This window comes from Schistocerca americana, chromosome 2, assembly GCF_021461395.2.
Source record: "Schistocerca americana isolate TAMUIC-IGC-003095 chromosome 2, iqSchAmer2.1, whole genome shotgun sequence".
Lineage (NCBI taxonomy): Eukaryota > Metazoa > Arthropoda > Insecta > Orthoptera > Acrididae > Schistocerca > Schistocerca americana.
In genome coordinates this window covers 580,065,414-580,088,369 of record NC_060120.1, presented here as the reverse complement: position 1 = coordinate 580,088,369, position 22,956 = coordinate 580,065,414, and the positions used below count along the sequence as shown (strand labels likewise).

At 42.9% G+C, this 22,956-nt stretch overlaps 1 protein-coding gene across 1 annotated transcript in view; it reads right to left on the bottom strand.

Moving 5' to 3' along the window:
• LOC124594201 (galactose mutarotase-like) overlaps positions 1-22,956 on the bottom strand; it is a 122,133-nt gene that overhangs the window by 58,963 nt on the left and 40,214 nt on the right. The window contains exons 3-4 of the mRNA XM_047132560.1: positions 2,539-2,757; positions 345-432 (exon numbers count right to left, since the gene is read on the bottom strand). Of these exons, the coding sequence (XP_046988516.1) occupies positions 345-432; positions 2,539-2,757 (307 nt within the window). The remainder of the gene's footprint in view (positions 1-344; positions 433-2,538; positions 2,758-22,956) is intronic.

Sequence of the window (22,956 nt, the reverse complement as noted above, 5' to 3'; positions counted from 1 at the left end):
GGGAGGAGGGGGCTAACGGAGTGGCAGCAGGAAGGGCATCTGGCCATTTCTTAAAATTAACAATGACAAATCTGTTAATAACCAAACTGATCCAGCACCGACGTGGGGCACAGGCACTAGAAAAAGAAGAATGGCCAGTGTTTATGTGCTCATTCCATGAGATACGCCGCGAGTGTTTGATATGTAACGGAGAGCATTGACACACACTCTGGAGAATCGGAGTTGTACGCTGTCATCTCTTCACTACTTTTCAGTCATAGTTTCCCCGACAAAACTACCTTCACTGCCGGAGTTTTCGAACCGGCTGCTCCCGTATCAAGAGGTTAGCCCTTGCGAGTGCTCACCTGTGGGTATGAAGTCACGCGTGGTTGCCAAGTACTGGTCTGCATCCAGCGTGAGCAAGTGGTCCTTCAGCGCAGGCTCTCCAGCATCCTGCAACAAGATGTTTTGCGGCGTTGACTCTGCAGTGCAATAGTCAGGTTAAACCAACGGAACGAACTCACGTGGAAGGGAAAGGAGGCTCACCTATGCTGCTCCAGTTTGTTATAATTTTTGGAAGGTGTAACACAGAAGCAGGGCAGTGAAAGTCGATGTGACCAAAGATGAATCATCCATATTCTGCTAACAGTCATTGGATCTCGATCAACGCGAGCAGCAATTTCGCGATACGATAAACCGCACTCGCGATAGACTACAATCCAACCTTTATCAAAGTCGGAAACGTGATGGTGCGCATTTCTCCTCCTTACACGAGGCATCACAACAACGTTTCATCAGGCAACGCCGGTCAACTGCTGTTTGTGTATGAGAAATCGGTTGGAAACTTTCCTCATGTCAGCACGTTGTAGGTGTCGCTACCGGCGCCAACCTTGTGTGAATGCTCTGAAAAGCTAATCATTTGCATATCACAGCATCTTCTTCCTTTCGGTTAAATTTCGCGTCTGTAGCACGTCATCTTCGTGGTGTAGCAATTTTAATGGCCAGTAGTGTATAATAAAATAAATACTAAAGTCCTCTCAATAAAACATATTGTAAGTAAGAACTTCACTTAGAAGTGTGTGAACACTTTTTACATAAAAAACAATTTAGTTTTCAAATGTTAAAGAACTGCTCTCAATGAAATTTGTAATTTTAAATAAAATGTAAAACACATGTACGATTGGTTTTCAGATACCTACGTAGGAGTCCTATAGTGCTGCAATTATTTGCACTCCTAATTTGTGGCTTAAAGTCAATCAGTTGAATTGTGTACTTTAAAGAATGTGGATCCATGATGCATTTAACACGTCATGTGCACGTAAACACGTGGACAAAGGTGCACAGTTACGCATTTCAACATGTAACAAGCGTAAGTGGAATGTTAAGTGTGTGGACATCCCTAGTTGCACAGGTGGTTTTCAACTGTATTGTTTCTATGGGTGCTACACCTGTTACTATTTTTAACAAACTTGTGTGGAGTGTGGAATATACTATCCACTGTAATGTCAACATGACATACGCGTTACAGTCATAACGGAACAGGACGTACTACAACAAGTTTTATGAAGGTGTGAAAATGTAGAATTTCCATTTCTCCATTTGTAATGGCAGATATAAATAATGACTATACATGTACTTTATGTAAATGCATCACTTTAGACAGATCAGAAGATGACACTAGTAACTGTTGAAACTGGTAATCCCGAATAAATGTACTTTATGTAAATGCATCACTTTAGACAGATCAGAAGATGACACTAGTAACTGTTGAAACTGGTAATCCCGAATAAACAGTGTTTAATGCGACCTTGGCTATTAAAAGTTTCTTCAAAGCAACTACAGATCGCTGCAACTAGTCTCTAATTATGAGAAATTTCTGATAGCACCCACCCTAAACTTTCTATCGGGGTAAGTCTCAATGCCTCGAGGAATCGATACTGTATATTCGATACCCTTATGGGTAAGACACTTTCCTTATGATACCACTCATGCGGGGGCTATCGCTACTTCTTGTTGGGCACCGTGTTATATCGGCCTTAGTCTCGATATGTCGTGGAATCGATAATGTATATTCGATACCCTTCTGTGTACGATACTTTCCTTATAAATCCAGACATGATGGAACTGTCGATACTTCTGTCTGGGCACCATGTTCTATCGTTTAAGTCACGATACATCGGGGAATCGATACTTTATATTCGATACCCTTCTGGGTACGATATTTTCTTATGATACAATTCTTGTGGGAACTATCGATACGTCTAGTCTGGCGCAATTTTCTATTTGGGAAAGCCTCGATACATCAAGGAATCGATACTGTATACTCGATACAATTATGGGTACGATACTATCCTTATAACACCACTCATGAGGGAACTATCGATACTTCTAGTTTGGCACCATTTTCTATCGGTGTGAGTGTCAATACCTCGAGGAATCGATACTGTATAATCGATACTGTTATGGGTACGATACTTTCCTTATGACACGACTCATGAGGGAACTATCGATACTTCTGTTTGGGCACCGTGACCCCAAGTGCGGCAGCGGGAGACTCACGTGGCCCGCCAGATTGAAGGGCATCGCGAGGCTCATGTCGAGCGGCGTGGGCGCGGTGGCGACGGCCGTCATGTCGACCCACAGCTCCGGCAGCACCGAGTCGCGCGGCAGCCGGTAGGAGACCTCAGCCAGCACGGCGCCGGGGAAACCGCCCGCGCCGTCCCAGCTCACGTGGCTCAGCAGCACGCCGTCCTCCAGCATCTTCGCCTCCCACAGCGCCTGCGCAAAACACGCCACGTGCACGAACTCATCAGCACGCCTAAACGCCTCAAAACAGATTTTGCACCACTTACATGTCAGCGAACGTGTGTGAATTTACACCCACATCCGCATCCATACTCTCCAAAACTGCAAAATACTAACACGAATTACTTACAGACGAATGGAAAAACTGGTAGAAGCCGACCTTGGGGAAGATCAGTTTCTATTCCGTAGAAATGTTGGAACACGTGAGGCAATACTGACCCTACGACTTATCTTAGAAAATAGATTAAGGAAAGGCAAACCTACGTTTCTAGCAATTGTAGACTTAGAGAAAGCTTTTGACAATGTTAACTGGAATACTCTCTTTCAAATTCTGAAGGTGGCAGGGGTAAAATAGAGGGTGCGAAAGGCTATTTACAAGTTATACAGAAACCAGATGGCAGTTATAAGAGTCGAGGGACTTGAAAGGGAAGCAGTGATTGGGAAGGGAGTGAGACAGCGTTGTAGCCTATCCTCCATGTTATTCAATCTGTATATTGAGCAAGCAGTAAAGGAAACAAAAGAAAAATTCGGAGTAGGAATTAAAATCCATGGAGAAGAAATTAAAACGTTGAGGTTCGTCGATGACACTGTAATTCTGTCAGAGACAGCAAAGGACTTGGAAGAGCAGTTGACGTAATGGACAGTGTCTTGAAAGGAGGATATAAGATGAACATCAACAAAAGCAAAACGAGGATAATGGAATGTATTCGAATTAAATCAGGCAATGCTGAAGTAATTAGATTAGGAAATGAGACTCTTAAAGTAGTAAAGAAGTTTTGCTATTTGGGGAGAATATAACTGATGATGGTCGAAGTAGAGAGGATATAAAATGTAGACTGTCAATGGCGAGGAAAGGGTTTCTGAAGAAGAGAAATTTGTTAACATCGAGTATAGATTTAAGTGTCAGGAAGTCGTTTCTGAGAGTATTTGTATGTAGTGTAGCCTTGTATGGAAGTGAAACATGGACGATAAATAGTTAGGACAAGAAGAGAATAGAAGCTTTCGAAATGTGGTGCTACAGAAGGATGCTGAAGATTAGATGGGTAGATCACATAACTAATGAGGAGGTATTGAATAGAATTGGAGAGAAGAGAAATTTGTGGCACAACTTGACTAGAATAAGGGATCGGTTGATAGGACATGTTCTGAGGCATGAAGGGATCAGCAATTTAGTATTGGAGGGCAGCGTGGAGGGTGAAAATCGTAGAGGGAGACCAAGAGATGAATACACTAAACAGATTCAGAAGGATGTATGTTGCAGTAGGTACTGGGAGATGAAGAAGCTTGCACAGGATAGAGTAGCATGGAGAGCTGCATCAAACCAGTCTTAGGACTGAAGATCACAACAACACTCTGCAAAACACTGTGAAATAAATGGCACAGGAACAGCTTGCGTCTGTCATCATGAGCCTCCCACTTCAGTTTCTTCAGAACCTCTGTCCCACTGATTAAACAAATCTATGACTATTAGTGCTGCCCTTCTCTGTAATTATCTCTAAACGAGAATTGTAACTTACCACACCTTAGACCACACTGCCTGGGCCGGCCGAAGTGGCCGTGCGGTTAAAGGCGCTGCAGTCTGGAACCGCAAGACCGCTACGGTCGCAGGTTCGAATCCTGCCTCGGGCATGGATGTTTGTGATGTCCTTAGGTTAGTTAGGTTTAACTAGTTCTAAGTTCTAGGGGACTAATGACCTCAGCAGTTGAGTCCCATAGTGCTCAGAGCCATTTGAACCACACTGCCTGGGGCGGCGCAAGTGTCTCTTCAACAAATGTACTCAACGGGACAACGCTCATCAAGTCTACGTCGCACGCGCAAACGACCATCACTTGAAACTTCCTGGCAGATTAAAACTGTGTGCCCGACCGAGTCTCGAACTCGGGACCTTTGCCTTTCGCGAGCAAGTGCTCTACCATTTGAGCAAAGGTCCCGAGTTCGAGTCTCGGTCGGGCACACAGTTTTAATCTGCCAGGAAGTTTCATATCAGCGCACACTCCGCTGCAGAGTGAAAATCTCATTCTGGAAACATCCCCTAGGCTGTGGCTAAGCCATGTCTCCGCCATATCCTTTCTTTCAGGAGTGCTAGTTCTGCAAGGTTCGCAGGAGAGCTTCTGTAAAGTTTGGAAGGTAGGAGACGAGGTACTGGCAGAAGTAAAGCTGTGAGTATCGGGCGTGAGTCGTGCTTCGGTAGCTCAGATGGTAGAGCACTTGCCCGCGAAAGTCAAAGGTCCCGTGTTCGAGTCTCGGTCGGGCACACAGTTTCAATCTGCCAGGAAGTTTCATATCAGCGCACACTCCGCTGCAGAGTGAAAATCTCATTCTGGAAACATCCCCTAGGCTGTGGCTAAGCCATGTCTCCGCAATATCCTTTCTTTCAGGAGTGCTAGTTCTGCGAGGTTCGCAGGAGAGCTTCTGTAAAGTTTGGAAGGTAGGAGACGAGGTACTGGCAGAAGTAAAGCTGTGAGTATCGGGCGTGAGTCGTGCTTCGGTAGCTCAGATGGTAGAGCACTTGCCCGCGAAAGTCAAAGGTCCCGCGTTCGAGTCTCGGTCGGGCACACAGTTTTAATCTGCCAGGAAGTTTCATATCAGCGCACACTCCGCTGCAGAGTGAAAATCTCATTCTGGAAACATCCCCTAGGCTGTGGCTAAGCCATGTCTCCGCAATATCCTTTCTTTCAGGAGTGCTAGTTCTGCAAGGTTCGCAGGAGAGCTTCTGTAAAGTTTGGAAGGTAGGAGACGAGGTACTGGCAGAAGTAAAGCTGTGAGTACCGGGCGTGAGTCGTGCTTCGGTAGCTCAGATGGTAGAGCACTTGCCCGCGAAAGTCAAAGGTCCCGTGTTCGAGTCTCGGTCGGGCACACAGTTTTAATCTGCCAGGAAGTTTCATATCAGCGCACACTCCACTGCAGAGTGAAGATCTCATTCTGGACCATCACTTGCGTGCAGGCGGAATCTGTTTTCACCGCCGAAAACCACGGCGCACCGTCCCATCGTCCAAGTGATCCCCTGACAGCACCCGTCGAGCCGTGCACGTCGCTGTTGTGGCGCGACCACAAGACGGGCTAGAAGTGTGTGTTCCCGTAGTCTCACTGCACGTAGTCTCACTCACGGTTCGTAGCATTTTCTGTTGACACGTCTGGGCTCACAAGCCCTCTCACCTTTGGTTTGGTAGCTGCACCATCTGCCACTGCTGCGTGGCCTCTGTGGCCGAGCGGTTCTAGGCGCTTCAGTCTGGAACCACGCTGCTACTACGGTCGCAGGTTCGAATCCTGCCTCGGGCATGGATGTGTGTGATGTCCTTAGGTTAGTTAGGTTTAAGTTGTTCTAAGTTCTAGGGGACTGATGACCTCAGATGTTAAATCCCATAGTGCTTAGAGCCATTTGAACCATTTTTTGCCACTGCTGCCCTTACAATACTACGATCCTGGCGGGTGTCTGTGCTGTGTGGACGTCCAAAACCTCGTCTACTGGTGTGAGAATGTTCACGTGACCACTGATACCAGCTTTGTTGCAGAACTAACACAGCACATCCGATTTGTTTGGCAGTTCTCCGAAAGGACCATTGCGCCACTCGGAAAGTCACAGTTTGACCCCTTTAAAACTCGTTCAGTTGGCTGTAAGGAAGCGCGAGTACGTCTCCGAGACATGGTTGCCTCCTTACTTCTCACTTCTGCACCACACTTAGCCTTCTGGCTGTGAGCATTCCATATTAAAGGGTAGAAACATATGACGCTCTGGGCGCTATGCCATTACGCTACTTGTTAGCGGACGACGTCGAAACCATTATCAGTACATTATCAGTACTAGCCAATTCCTTGTCACTAAACTTTGAAAAAAAAAAAAAAAAAACACACTACATGCAGATCAGAACTTGTAAGGGGTGTCCCACGGGTATATGCCTAACGTATGATGACAAGCAGCTAGAAGAAGGGGACAGTGTTAAATTATTGGGATTACAGCTTGATAATAAATTCAACTGGGAAAAGCATACCACAGAACTGCTGAAGCCTCGTAACAAATCTCTATTTGCAATGCGAATTGTGTCAGACATAGGAGATATAAAAATGAAAAAGCTGGCATACTATGCTTACTTTCATTTCATAATGTCATGGGGAATTATTTTTTGGGGTAATTCAAGCCAAGCTGAAGTTTCCCGGGCACAAAAACGAGCAGTAAGAGTTATATGCGATGTGAACTCAAGGACATCCTGCAGAAGCCTGTTTAGGGAAGTACGGATACTAACTACTGCTTCCCAATATATTTATTCTTTGATGAAATTTGTCATTGAAAATATATCACTTTCTCAAACCAACAGCTCAATTCATGGAATCAATACTAGAAATAAGAATAATCTTCACAAGAATTTAAAGTCACTTAGTCTTGTACAAAAAGATGTGCATTATTCAGGAACACACATTTTCAATAACTTGCCAGCAGCAATAAAAAGCTTAACAACCAATGAAATTCAGTTTAAGAGAAGCCTAAAGGATCTATTGGTGGCCAACTCCTTCTACTCCATTAATGAATTTCTCAGCAGTACCAACTGATTTGTGTGTGTATATATATAAGTACAATATAACTTCTGCACAATTTCAGTGCAGTAATATGTTCATTGTAACTTAAGTGTGTGTGTGTGTGTGCGTGTGTGTGTGTGTGTGTGTGTGTGTGTGTGTGTGTGTGTGTGTAAGTATAAACTAACTTCTCCAACATTTCAGGGCAGTAATGTGTTCATTGTAAATAAGTATTATAGTAGTTGTATTGTACGTTTATTACCTTATAAATAAATAAATAAACTTTTTTATTTTAAATTCGGTGTATTAGTATTTATAAAATGATTCTTTCATATAGTGTACATTAAAAAATGACGATCATTCCACTTGTTACCTGTGGGATGGTACATTAGCTTATTTGTTTGGGTTGTAAATATTTGTCATGTATTGTTGTTTTTCTGACATGTTCTACATCCTGGAGGACCTCCTCGCTACGGATCAATTGGAATAAAAGTAAATCTAATCTCTAATCTAATCTGCCCAGGTGGCATATGCCGTCATCGGATCAAAATCGTATCTTTCCAGTTGTACCAACTTTTTGGCGGTCGTGTACGTTTAACATGCCCTGCTGGTCCTATTTGGTACAGATACCACACACTTGAGCAATATTGCAGTATGAGTGGCAAGCAATCTCCTTTGTTGACTGACTGCCATTCCCTAATATTCTACCAATTAAACGAAGTCTGTCATCTGCTTTACCTACGACAGACCTTATGTGATCATCCCATTTCCTATTCCTACAAAGGTATTTCTACGAACTGGCCGATTCTGGTTCCGACTCATTAACAATGTAGTCATAGAATACTACGTTTTTTCATTTTATGAAACGCAAAATTTTACATTTTTGAGCATTTAAAGCAAGTTCTCGATCTTTTCACCATTTTGAAATCCTATCAAGACCTGACTGAATATTTCTGCACTTTTTTTCAGACAGTGTCTTATGATATATAAGTGAAAGCCTGAGGTTACTATTAAAGTTGTCTGCAAGATCTTTAATATACAACATGAGCAGCAAGAGTCTCGGCATACTTTCTTGGTGCACACCACAAGTTACATTTGCCGATGACTACGTCCAAGATAACTTGCTGCATCCCACCTGTCAAAAAATCCTCAGTCCAATCACAAATTCTGCTTTATAACACGTACGATCGTATATTTAATAATAAGCGTAAATTTGGACTGCCTTGATCCATGGCTTTCAGTATGTCGTGTGAGTGTGACATGAGTCACCCATGATCGCTATTTTCGGAATACTTGCTGATTGGTTTGGAGGAGGTCATTCTGTTCGAGATACATATTTACGTTTGAGCTCAGAATGAGTTCTAAGATTCTGCAACAAACCATGTCAATGAAATTTGACATTAGTTTTGTGGATCACTTCTGCCACCCTTCTTGTAGTCGGATGTGAGTTGTGCGTTCTCCCAACTACTAGAAACGATTTTTAGTTTAAGAGACGTATAGTAGATTGTACTTCAAAGACGAGCTAACACTGCTGCAAATTCGCTATAGAATTTGATAGTGATTCATCGCTCCCTGGAGCTTTGTTCGGTTGTAGCTGTTTCATCTCTTTCTGTACACCACTGACACTGTAGCGTCGCAAGTTTTTTCCGAGCGAACGTTTGTTTTAGGATAGCTAGCTTCATGTAACTTCGGGGCTGACTTCTGCCAGCCTAACCGGGAGACACACGCGCGTCTGTCACTACCTGCCGTGGGAAAGCTATCCAATGTCTCTTACTGGAGGCGTACATTCACAACCTATAAGAACCTAAATAAATGATATTGAATATTATTCAATCTTTTTCAAAATCGGTACACTACCTTTTGACACTCAGGAGAAGATTGTATCCAAATTTCAGCGTTACAACTATCATAGTTTCAAGATAGAAAAAATTGCTAGAAAAGTCAAAAACCGCCACTTACGAAGCAAAATTCAGTTAGGAAATATAATAGTTTATCTTTTGGTATGATTGGAAAACCTAAACGGAACTCTCAGTGTGCAGAATTAATTAACTGAGCTTTTCGCATTACAACTTCAATTATTTTTCGTTTTCGCAATATAAAAATCAGACAAAATTATTATTGGTGTCTAAGATTTTGTGGGAGTAAATGTGAGTGAATGAGAGTGTGTACGTGGGACATTCGTCAAATTTTAATGTTGCATTATATACCGTCTTAAGTAACCTGCAAGAGTTACGCAAGCCTGTCGTGGGAAAATGTTCATAGGGAATTTACCCACTTTGCTGATGACGTATGTCTAGGTGTGAATGCTATTGTAACAGAGCGGTCAGAAAGTCAGCTGGAGTAATATCTGTATCTAAAGAATATTACCAGATTTACTGCCTTTTCGTTTTCGTTTATTAAACATTACTTTAATATTTGTATATCAGAATGACGTAGATGCGTCTTTATGTAAGGACTGGTGCAGGCCAGTTTTGGCGCGAGTATGATGATGAGCGAGCATTCTGATTGGCAGTGAGTATGGTTAGCCAATTAGAATTGAGACGGTTCCCGCTCGTTACCTTATAGTTATACTGGGAGTGCGAGTCAAATTAATGTGCAAGATGAAGGAATATTGAGTTCCTCGCGTGTGATACGTGGCGTGACTAACGCTTATGTAGTTACGGATAGTTTTGTGAAATTAGGAAGTTCCAGAACTGTTTAGTTGGACAGATATTCGCGTGTGGCCTTGATAGTACCCTCGTGGCAATGTTGGAGTATTCAACCACTGAGCATTTTTTGGCAAGTAGTTTCTTTTTTGAGAAATCTACAAGAAGGACCGAATGTAATAACTCATGTTAGTAGTGAAATTAATGACTGTGAGAACGTTGTTTGATTCAAGTCAGGTTTGTACAGATGTCTGGCTGCTGTGCATGTGAAATGAGTGTACGAATTGTGAATGTGAAAAAAATAGCCAATAGTTTAAATGTGGTCTGAATAGTACCGTTTCTTTGGCTAGATGGACAAAATTAACCTTTTTGTGTGGAAATTTCGGACATTATTTTCCAGAAGTTGATCCATGTTCTTACAGCCCCATAAATTTTTTTAATGACAGTTTTTCTACATTACTAGAGTTGCGCGGTCTCAGTAATTGTAGGTATTACACGGCGTTTTTTTTATTAACGCTGCTTTTACATCATCTTGTAAGTATCTACGTTGCCGAGTGGAGGAACATCGAGCAGACGCCGTTCTGAGGTAGGTGAATTCAAATTTGCAGCCTGCACACGGCAATACTCAAAAGCCCAGCCACGCCGCAGCACGAATATCCATACCGTCCATCTTTGCAGTGGTGCGGAATTAAATTGGGGCAGTACCTTTGCATTTTCATTTCTAAAGAAACATTTGAAAATTGCGACCACCGTTCTTGCTTTTTCTTTGCTAACCTCAGTTTCAGTCCCTGTCTCGCCCATGAGTGTCTTGATATTCAAATGGCTCTGAGCACTAAGCGACTTAACTTCTAAGGTCATCAGTCGCCTAGAACTTAGAACTAATTAAACCTAACTAACCTAAGGACATCACACACATCCATGCCCGAGGCAGGATTCGAACCTGCGACCGTAGCGGTCACGCGGACCCAGACTGAAGCGCCTAAAACCGCACGGCCACACCGGCCGGCGAGTGTCTTGATAATAACTTGGGCAACATTTATAGTCTTTGTAATTATGTGACTAGAATTTCTTCATGTTTTATGAAAGATCGTTCACGCGTTGCCGTATTGACAGCCAAACGTGTTCCACCCAGCATATTCCTGTCTCTATCCCTATGATTTATGCAGTAATCTCTGTTCCTTTAGAAATTTCTTTATATTGACTGTAGGCTTAGATTGAAGGTGTAGGGGGAATGCAGTAACAAACTTATGAAAAAACATTACTAACAAATAAAGAAAGACAATAACCAAAATAAGGTCATGCTTTCCCAAAGTGCACACCTGTGAAATCAAATACTCAAGTGAGTAGCACTGATTACCGTATTGGTCAACATAGTTGGATCCTCTTTGGAATGTCGTCCACTGAGATCATCCAGTGTGCCAGGAGCTTTCCTGCAACGAGGGACTGGATGCTTCAGTTAGCACCAGACATGCTCGGTCGGGTTCATGTCAGTATATTGCGGTGAGTATGTATATAACGGATTTAAAAGGCTGCTCAAACGCAATCGATGTCTACCTATACCCCCCACGTCTGTACCTGTAGCATAACGGATACGCCCAACACTCTGCCTACAGCATGTGGGACAACATCAGTAGGAACTAAGAGAAATGCCGAAGTCGTCGCCGGGTTCCCAACCCGAAATAAACAGAACTAAACCAGGATTATAGTCCGTGAGACGAGTGATTGGTACTGACAGTTCCGGCGGGCAGACGGCGCTGTTGCCGAACGTGGCTCACAGCACGCGGCGCCCTGTCTGCTACACGCATTCTCTAGCAGCAGAAATAAAAGCGAGACAAAATACAAGTCGTATTGGTACGCGTGAATTTATTTAAAGTTGATGCTTGAAATATATTAACTCGAAAACTGATAAGAGCTATTTAGTACAAGTATCTAAGATGCTGAAACATAATAAAGTTATTTGTTAAACTTCACAACTGAAATGATAACTATTTTCGCAAGTTGTTGAACGTTAGCAGTTTTGGTTTCCATTGTTAAGTATTAGCATTATTAATTTGTTCTACTACAAGCTACAGAATAATTGGTCAGTGTATTAAGAGTTATAATCTGAAGAAAGTACTCACAATATGATGATCTGGTTGTAGATCGATAGCAAACTCCCCCCTTACATTCCTGAATACGTTGTAGTTACTGTAATGGAAAAACACCACTCACATCACTGTCAGAATCTGATTTGACGTTGTCTTCCTCAGCACTACTCGAACTATCACTGCTCTCTCCCAGATGTATAATTAAATTTTCCATGCATTCTTCCACAACCCCTTCGGTTTTGGCCGCCTCTCTGATGGCACTTGCAGTGCTGTTTACAATTTGAGCCCACGTCTCGCTTGTCACTTTATTGATAGCTGCTGGAAGGAGAGTTTCCACTTCAGAGATCGTGAATTTTTTAATTTGTTGCGGCAATGTAATTTTTTATCTGCGCCCACACTCCTTCAATTGCATTGAAGTGACAGTGGTATGGAGGAAGCCGAACGATTTCATGCCCGTGCCTTTTAGCAATCTCGTCAATTACATATATTGTGCCACAATTTTGAGCAGTTCCGCCTTCCTTAAATCTTCTCTGAAATCTACTTTTCACCGTTTCAACCACTGAATGATATCGTCCTTTTTTTGTTGCCAAGGTTGGTGCCTTATCGTGAACAACGGAATGATAAGGCGCATTGCCCATAACAATCACTGATGGACTTGTCAGATTCGTCATAAGCGATGTCTCGAACCATTCTTGAAATATTACACTGTTCATTTCTTCATGGTAATCTCCAGTCTTTTTTGACCGAAACATTTTCAAGCAGTTTGGCACAAAACCTTTAGATGTTCCTACATGTAAGACAATAATACGCCCTCCTTTGCCAACAGGCACTGCCGTTGTCCCCTCGGGCGTTCCATCATTCCAGCCTCTACGTAAAGAATGGCTGGCATTGACCCAAGTTTCATCTAACCACACTATACTTTCGAATTCCACACCCATGATCCTGCGCAGAAATCTGCACCGCCATGCAACTACATCTGTCCTTTCCATTAATATTTTGCGTCCGTTAAACAGTGAATAGCTGAAGCCTATTACTTTCAACACTGTACGCAATGAAAATTTGCTCCCTTTAAAAAGATCGTCTTTCTGAAGCGACACCTGTAATTTAGATAGAGTGGGATGTTCCCTTCTCTTATAATAGCTGCATATACGACGACGAATAGCGTCTTTCTGAAAATCGTCCAAAGCTGTCACCTGCTTATTTCTCGGTCGCTTCTTTCCTGGTGTGTGCAGCTTTGTTGTGCCACTCTCGTCACAATCTACACTATACTGTTATTTCCCTATCTTTACAACAGTGTTCTTACTTATTTTCAATGCTGCTGCAATTCTCTTCACAACCCGAACAACAGGAATTACGGGCCCACCTTTGTCCTTTTCTTTCTCAAAGTAATCCCTCACAGAACACACGAATTCACGGGCCTGGGTGTGTAGCACACTTTTCTTCCTCCGTTTCACTTCTTGTGTTGGGCTGGTACTACCCGCCGCACTAGACATTGTTTACAACTAAACATAAACAAAGAAACACTAAAAACAACAAAAACGAAATAAACTGCGAATTCAACTTCAGACAAACGACGAACGACCGCACCGCCTGCACGCGAGACACTGGTAAGTTTCATAAGCGCGCGCGACCGGGTTTCAGAGCGGCAACGTGGCCCTTGCTACCCGCTCAAAGTCAGGCCGTCATTGGCTGCCTGCCTGCGGTCGCTAGGCAACGGAAAGACGCTACCGAGCTGTCAATACCAAAGACTCGTCTCCCAGACTATAGATTGTTACTATTACAGTTCTAATGCACCCCAGATAATACATTTTTATTGACGTTTCGGAAGCATTATTTATATTTTACGTTAATTGTTAGCACTAAATTGGCTAGGCCACGAACTGTTCGCGGAGAGAGAAAACGCAACGTCAGTGGAGCAAAGTAAACGATATACAACATGTCACCAATGTTGTGTACCACTGTAATGAAATATATCCACCATCCGCGAGTGTCGAGGCAGAAGTCTTGCGCGACCTCTGCCCCAGAATGCCCAAGACGATGTGCTTTCGTGTTCGGTATCGTCTTGTTACCAGCTCGTAAAACGAATATGCGTACAAGCTAATCAGGGGACAGAAAACTCTTCCACGCTACTCCAACTGCCAATGTAATTTTATATTAACTGTAACTCTGAAAGAGTGATTAATGCTTCCAGATGACTGTGGAAGACCGACTGTATATGCCTATGTTTCTTGAAATTAGGAAGCAGCTGTTTATTAAATGTACATATATAGTTTAAATGAAGGGTTATGAGTCGTTGACTCAGTTTTTGGTGCATTCTGTAGATGTGCAAGACCGATAAAAACGATGGCTTCCACTCCAGTGCGATCAAAAGCTTTGCCTGGCATCAGTATGAGACCGGCTGGGTCACATACAAAGAGCTGTTCTCAACCTCCAAATCATTTCTCTGCGCTTACATGCCGGCGAGCTACTTTCCACTTCTGAACCAGCAAATGGATCTGAGCACTATGGGACTTAACATCTGAGGTCATCAGTTCCCTAGAACTTAGAGCTACTTAAACCTAACTAACCCAAGGACATCACACATATCCATGCCCGAGGCAGGATTCGAACCTGCGACCATAGCGGTGGCGCGGTTCCAGACTGACGCGCCTAGAACCTCACGGCCACAACGGCCGGTTCAAATGGCTCTGAGCACTATGGGACTTAACATCTATGGTCATCAGTCCCCTAGAGCTTAGAACTACTTAAACCTAACTAACCTAAGGACAGCACACAACACCCAGCCATCACGAGGCAGAGAAAATCCCTGACCCCGCCGGGAATCGAACCCGGGAACCCGGGCGTCGGAAGCGAGAACGCAACCGCACGACCACGAGATGCGGGCACAACGGCCGGCTCTGAACCAGCACTCACATTGTAATTTCTGAGAGTAACCACAGCACCTAACATTAAAATTGTTGTCTCCTTCGATATGTGCCCCGTTCCATTACAATGCACTGTGAGCCATTCCTTTAGTTTATTCCAGAATCCTGGAGAATGGTGTTCATGAGGCGAGTGCTTTCTTCTCTTACATTACCGTCTCGAATAACGAACCTATCACCGAAATGTTGGCTGTAGAGCTGAAAATATGGCGTGGGATCCTGTCTCAACAACACACAGCCCTCAAATCACCCTCCAGTAGCGAAGAAAGGTGTCCGACATTCATACACGGTACAGGCATAAAACACGTCTGACTCTCGTTCCATCTGAGCACGTGGTACTACGCACCTGATAACTGCATAATAACTGCACTGTCTCTGCGTTCTTCGACCACCATCAGCTGCCAGATAATTTTTTCACTCGTCGGAGAAGAGGACCCATTGTCATATATTCAGGTTCTGTTCAAGGTGGTGCCTTACACACCTTCTCCTGAGGGGTTTGTACTGTTCTTCTTAACTCTAGATACCAAATTCATCATACAAAGATTGTTGCACACTGTCTGTATCGACGTATTCCTCTCAACTGCCTCCAAAAAGACTGTGCGCAGTTGTCTTGCATTCTCCCGGGGTAGCTAAGAGGTGTAATTTGTAGGCAGTGGTACGCATCAGTCCATTGCCAGACTGGATGTCTCATGGGTTATTCATAATTGATTTAAAATCATTACTATATGAATTCCAGTCCAACATTAATAAAATAATTAACACTTGTAATTAATAACATAAATGATTGCGAGGATCAAACCATCTGCTTAAACATCAATTCCTTCTCTTTCCTGGTGGCTCTTGTGCACGTAATTCTCTCTGTAGTTTAACTAGGTATGTGATGAGCCAGGCTGGGCGCAATGACACAGGTGAGTGACTTGACGTTCGGACCGACCCTCCTGGAGTTGCCGCCCACCTTTCAGAGGAAACCAAAAGGGGATGATACGAACTGGCCGCTCAGGGCAAGTAGAGGCCAGCATGCCAGCCACTGTCAGTGCTTGTGTCTATGAGACGCATTTCTATGGTTTTTCACATAATGTGTTCTGTGCAATATAGGGTCCAAGGCTACATTCACAGAAGTCATATATCCTGAAATGATGAACGCCTCCACTCTCGAAGAGTCTTAGTTTTTGCAGGCAGAGGTCTGGCCAGAATACACTGAAAAGGGACCTTGTTTGTGCTTACGAGTCGTCTTCCGAGAATGGGGAACGAAGGGAAGTCGATGACAGATGAAAATCTCGGCATTCCGTGTGAGGTAACAGACCTGCATTGTGGTCAAGAATTCTTTTCTCGATGAGCTGATTTCCAGGGGCCGTTTTTTTTCAGGCTGTCTATTTCCTGGCATAAAAAGTAGTGAGAAGGCTTCTCGTTGGCTAATCCAAAAAAATATAGTAAGAGAAGTCACATTTCCAAGAATTTGGATGTATTCGCTGAAGTAGCAAATTTATATGAGGAGTGGGAGCGTAACTCTGAATTGTTTAAGAACTGTGTGCGGTTGTGTGTAATGATTGGGTAGTGTTTTGCTAGGAGCGAGAGAGTTGTCTCGTTAAAAAAATCACTAGCCAGCATTTTGCAGAACCTTTTTTATTGGCGAACAAGAACTGAGTAGATTTGTAGAAAGGAGAAAGAACTCTGTTTAGTGGAGAGTGCTCTTTGGCTCGGGACACGATGAAGGAGACTCCGTCTGAGGACTGTGATGAGAACACTTGTCTAGAGATTTCGTCTGGAGATCCGATAGAGAGTGATTCGTCGCAGTCTGTGGCAGATCACGCTTCTCTCCCTAGGTTTCACACAGTTGAGTGCTGAATGTGGCGAAAAACAATAGCGTGGGCGAGCAGGATATGACAATTACCATGCGTTTATAAGCACATTGTTAGGTTTGCCACGTTTATCAAATCCAATACGTTTCTCGAGTGACTGAAGGCTCATTTATAACTCACAGGGGAACATCCCGAAGTGTCAATAAATGATTTTGGTAAAGTTTGGCGGGTGTGTAGAGGGGACAAAATAATGCAATACGTATTTTTTTTGTTTGTGCCCAATTTCATTTTTAAGGAGCAAAACACACCCAAAAGGGTAATTTCGAATTTTAGGTTCAAAAATGGTTCAAATGGCTCTGAGCACTATGGGACTTAACATATATGGTCATCAGTCCCCTAGAACTTAGAGCTACGTAAACCTAACTAACCTAAGAAAACAACACCCAGTCATCGCGAGGCAGAGAAAATCCCTGACCCCGCCGGGAATCGAACCCGGGAACCCGGGCGTGGGAAGCGAGAACGCTACCGCACGTTTTAGGTTCGTAGGGAACATCTTCGAAACGATGATATATAAATATGTTTGTAATATTAAAGATATGTAATCTTGAAAACTGTATAATCGATTTTTTTAATAATCAGAAATTTTTCAAAATACCCTATAACCATTAAGTAATTTTGAAAAACGAAAAACAAATTAAAGAAGCTTTCAAGCGTCCATGTGTAATAAAGCTGATTTGTGAAATACCATTTTTGGAAAAATAATCTGTACCCAATGCGCTGTTAGAGTGTTTTCGGCATATATAATTAAAATATCTAAGCAATCATCATTAGCCTATTTATTTATTTTACTTATATTTGTTTTATTTTTAAATTGTTATTTTACGTTCGGCATTCCTTTCTTTTTTGTTTTTTAGTTTACCGTTCGCATAAGCGTATTTTGTTAATCGAAAATAATTAGCAACTCAATATTACCATACAAAATCATTAAAATAATGATAATCTGTAAATAAATGTTTAAAACATAACTTTTTCTCACACAATGCAGACAGAATGAACGAAATTTCTTCAGGTGATATACATGACGGAGAAGACAATATACAACAGAGTTCAGCAGGATGTCAAATTGTCGTAGGTGATCTCTAAATATCCTGATTTGTACCAGACATATATCAGTACATTGCTAAGTCCTGGCGAAAACGATTGATTATGTGCTAGCGACTGCATCTCAATTATATTTTTTCTTGAGTGAAGATTGATATCAAAAGCATTCAACAGAACATTATCTCATAATCTTCTCATATAGTTCTTCTTCCAACATCGAAAGCCATATACATTTCACAACGGAATCTGTGCCGTCGAGCCCTGTGGGTCACAAGATGAAAAAGTTCCTTGCCTTCAGGTACGATGTTCTATACGGTTCTTTCGTTCTAACAGCCCTAAGAATCTGACTATAATACCGATTTTTCTCCCTCATTGGGAAAGAAAACATGTTTCAAATATCTTCTGACCCAGTCAGACATATGTTTACCAGATTTCATTGCTGTCGCAAGGACATTTGAGGCTTCGAATTCTCGGTTCAAACTCACTATTCGTTTTTTTAAACTATGAATAGGCGGGTAGTCATAGTGAAAAAACCGCTTTGACCATTGTAGCCGAGGACAAGAAATTTGTACATCTGGTGATCCCAAAGGACTCGATGTCACAGGTACATATGTAGTACACATACTGCTTCTGAATTTGGAAGAAATTTGTGAGAAGCTTTTCAGATCTAGTTCAGTTGAATGATTTTGATGTCAACCTCCATTTGAGAAAAAATATAATTAAGCTAAAGTCATTAGTAATCCTTTTCGCAAAGGCTTATCAATGTACTGATATATGCCTTATACAAATCACGATATTTAGAGGATCATCTGGGACAATTTGAAGTCCTGTTCAATTTTGTTGTATACTTTGCTCTGTGTCATGTGTATAATGTGAAGAAATTTCGTCATTTTATGTGCGTTGTGTAAGAAAACGTTATGTTTTAAGCATTTATTCACAGGTTATCATTATTGTAATGATTTTGTATCATAAGAATGACTTACTTATTATTTTCAATAAGCAAAATCCATAGATGTGAATAGTAAACAAAAAAACAAAATAAACGTAAAACGTAAAATAACTATTTGAAACATAAAACAAATATAAGTGAAATAAATAGCTAGACTAATCATAATTGTTTAGATATTTTAGTTTAGGCGTGTTGAAAATACTCTGATAGCACATTGTGTACAGATAATTTTCCGAAATATGGTATTTCAGAAACCAAATTTATTACACATGGATGTCTGTAGCTTGAAAGATATTTTAATTTATTTTGTAACAGAAGTTTTCGTTTTTCAAAATTAATTAATGGTGGAGGGGGGATTTACAAAATTTCAAGTTATTATAAAATTTGATTATACAGTTCTCATGAACGTTAATTACATATCAACTTTTATGTAAGAAACATTTTTTATATATCATCGTTTCGAAGATATTCCTTCTAATCCCTATATACCGAATTACCTTTTGGTGTACGTTTTATCCTTTAAAAGGGAAACCGGACACAAAAAAAAAAAAATACGTATTGAATACCAATTGCATTCTTGAGCCCGCTCAATACACCTGCCAAGCTTTATGATGATCGTTTATTGACACTTGGGAATGTTCCATTGTCAGTCAATAACATTAGCTGCATTTGCATTTTTGCATTCCTTTGGCGGATTTAGGCAATCACTGACTGACCATCGCAGATTTCTGTTATATTTCGCGTACAGATTATGATCTTGTCTTATTCACCTTAACTATACAATATCGGCCAAGATATTCAAGTGATATATTTGTACTGTCTCTTGTCAACAATTCTTGATTTCCTTATTCTCTGCTTTTCTTGTGATCGAACTTACCCTGTAATTATTTGTTGTTCACGCATGCCAGCAGGGAACTACCTAATAAACAGGGATTAATGTGGACCACTGTTTCATTTCATTGTTACATGATCAACTTGTTTCTAATATTTTGTGAGGTACAACAACTACGTCTCACGTTTGCTAGATTTACCCCTGTCCTATTAGATATTCGTTGCGGGGAACCTTTAATTAAACGCATATAAGCCCACAGGGAGTGATCTATCGGCCAGGCCAACCGATGCGGATAGTTTGGGTGTGTCGAAAGATCAGCTGTACTCCCACAATTGCTGTCAACAGCTGGTGTCCTTGGCAACAGCCGAGCACTACAAAACAATCTTCAGTGTTTAATATTTCACAGCAGCGGACGAATATTCAAATGACGTCACTCTGATGTACGCCTAACTGGAGAGGAACTTCTTGTCCTGAAAATCCTTCTTGCCATATAGTATCAATGCGGGCACATTCAAAACTTGAGATAACCCTTCACAGGACGCTGTCAGAGTCTGTGGTGTACAAAAGCTGCCTTCTCACGTTTACGACTAGAGACGCCGCACCCTCCACTAAACCCATTGAGAGGGCAGCTTTGCTTTTATCAATGTTAAGCAGTTGTCTACAGATAGCGATTTCCTGTGGTCATAGGGGTGCTAAAAAAGACATTTCCGACAAAAAAAAATTGTGTGAGTGATGAGCACGGTGTTATCTTTTTTCAATAGTTTATATTGTAAGTCAACAGGTTCTTTCAATTGATGAACGCGTAAAAACGCATGTCACCCTTGATTGCTATGAAACAATAATTTTTTCTCTTCTTTTTACATATGCAATTATGTTCATTACTCACTGTGACAGATAAAATCGAATACTGTGAGAAGATTGTGAAATAATTATGAACCATGTATATATTGTAACCGCAATATTATGTTAAAAATGAGAACTAGTTTGTTTAACGATCTAGTAAACACAAAGGCAATGTTGTGGACTTTGTGTTGTATAAATCATGAAACAGCCTGGGTGCTAGCATAAAGCAGAAACCTTGTCGTTATACAGGTCATCGACATGAAACCTCCCTGATTTCCAAGATCAATTAAAATTAAAAACTGTCAGACATAGATTCTTGCGATTTGTGTATCGTGTAAAGCAACTCGAAAACCTTTTATATAGATTTTTTCTACATGATTCCTTTTGTTTTGTTTGAATTGCAAAAGATTTACCAGAAATCAGTGCAACTCAAGAGAGAGCCGGTTGCGTGGTTTAATATGCGAAAACGGTATCACTCATTGCTGTCCAAAGAAATTTTTGACGTTAGTCTCAAATGGGGTCACCAGACGTTAAGACGATTAAGGCTTGGTATAACAAATTCCTGACCTCTGGAAGCGTAAATAGACAGTCAGGTTCTGGCAGAAATAGCACATCTAATGAAATGATAGAGGAGATCAGAGGGAACTTCCAAAAATGCCATAATCCGAACGAAACATCTTCGCACAACAGCTCATAAGGTGCAGCATAAACGACTTGGCACGCTCATAAACTCCAAATTGTGCAAACACTGAAATGTTTAAATGTTCAAATGTGTGTGAAATCTTATGGGACTTAACTGCTAAGGTCATCAGTCCCTAAGCTTACACACTACTTAACCTAAATTATCCTAAGGACAAACACACACACCCATGCCCGAGGGAGGACTCGAACCTCCGCTGGGACCAGCCGCACAGTCCATGCCTGCAACGCCCTAGACCGCTCGGCTAATCCCGCGCGGCCAAACACTGAAATGAAACGACTTGCAGCTCCACCACGAATTTGCTATTGAGATGTACTGGACTGGGAAAAACCTCAGCTATTTAGTAAATGTTTTTTTCTCAGTCAAAGCAACCACCCACATATTTGTGGAACGTTAATCGGCACAACTTTCGCACCTGAGCTTCAGACAACCCTCGCTGATTTTGGGAACATATCATATACAGTGAAAAGGTGAATGTGTGGTGTGCGATGATAAAAGAGGGCGCAGTTGGTCCATTTTTCTTCATCGAGCAAGCAGTAACAGGAATCCTTTATCTGGATGTTCTTGAGGAATTAGTAGTCCCTCAGCGTGTTCCCTTTCAGCCAAACGGTGTACCACCGCACTGGGGTTTATATGTTCGTGACTTCCTAGAGCAAAGCCACGCGGTGTAGACGTGCGGTCTCGGGCGCCTTGCCCCGGTTCGCGAGGCTACCTCCGTCGGAGGTTCGAGTCCTCCCTTGGGGATGGGTGTTTGTGCTGTCCTTAGCATAAGTTAGTTTAAATTAGATTAAGTAGTGTGTAAGTGTAGTAGTGTCTGGCGTGAGGTCGGTCGCTTGATGGCGTGTTCGGCGCGGGCCCGCCCGTTGCCGGCGCGCCGTAAGGCACGGAGGCTCGCACTGGGGCGTATCGCTTCCAGTCGGGCGTGCCGCGGCAGTCCCCACACGGGGAAGTGATGCGTCTCTTATAGCCTCTCCTTCCCAAGTGGCTCTTTCCGCCTTCCCGTGGTGCCAGATGTTAAGCTCGGCATTCTGCCTTGCGACAAAAGGGAGAGCTGCAACCCCAATGCGAAAGCGAAGGGTGCGTGGCACAGGGGGAGCTGTGTCGAGGGACCGAACACCAGTCCCTCTCTGTTCGCAGGGCACAGACCATCAGGTGTTCTGCATGCCGGAGACCTCGTTTGTCGGCGTGGGATAGCGACGCGATTCGGCAAGGGTGCTTCGCCGCGCCCCTGGGTAACCGGGGCGTGTTCTGCCAAACCCATGAGGTGGTGACATCGCCTGGGCTAGGTTAGATGAGTCCAGACCGCTGAACGACTGGGTGACCGACCCACCACCTGAGTAGGAGTTGGTCTTTGGCTGAGAGGGGGAAGCTCGGGCTAGTAAGCGGCGAAGGGCGAGAGGTGCATCCGCCTCTCCGGAGTGCGGGGTGCAGTTGCCGAGGAGCGTCGCGTGAAATCGACGATGACGGAGCCACCGACGGGGACCAGTGCGCTGGCAACGGTGCTCTGAACCCTGCAGTTCGAAGAGTGCCCTTGGCCTTGGGGCGAGGCCGGTGGGCGAGCTGCCTTTTTGTCCCCCCCCCCCCCCCCCCATGCCAGAGGAGCCGGTCCGGGGTAAGAGACGGGCTCCCATTTTTTATCACTCGTTTATTCATGATGGCGACAATTGAAACGGGTGATTCGTGTGCGTAGAAACGCGCTTCTGCTGCACCTGATCCCTCTCCCCAGGACGAGTTGGGACAGGCAGAGAGTGAGACAGTGACACAGAGGCACGCCAGAATTTCACT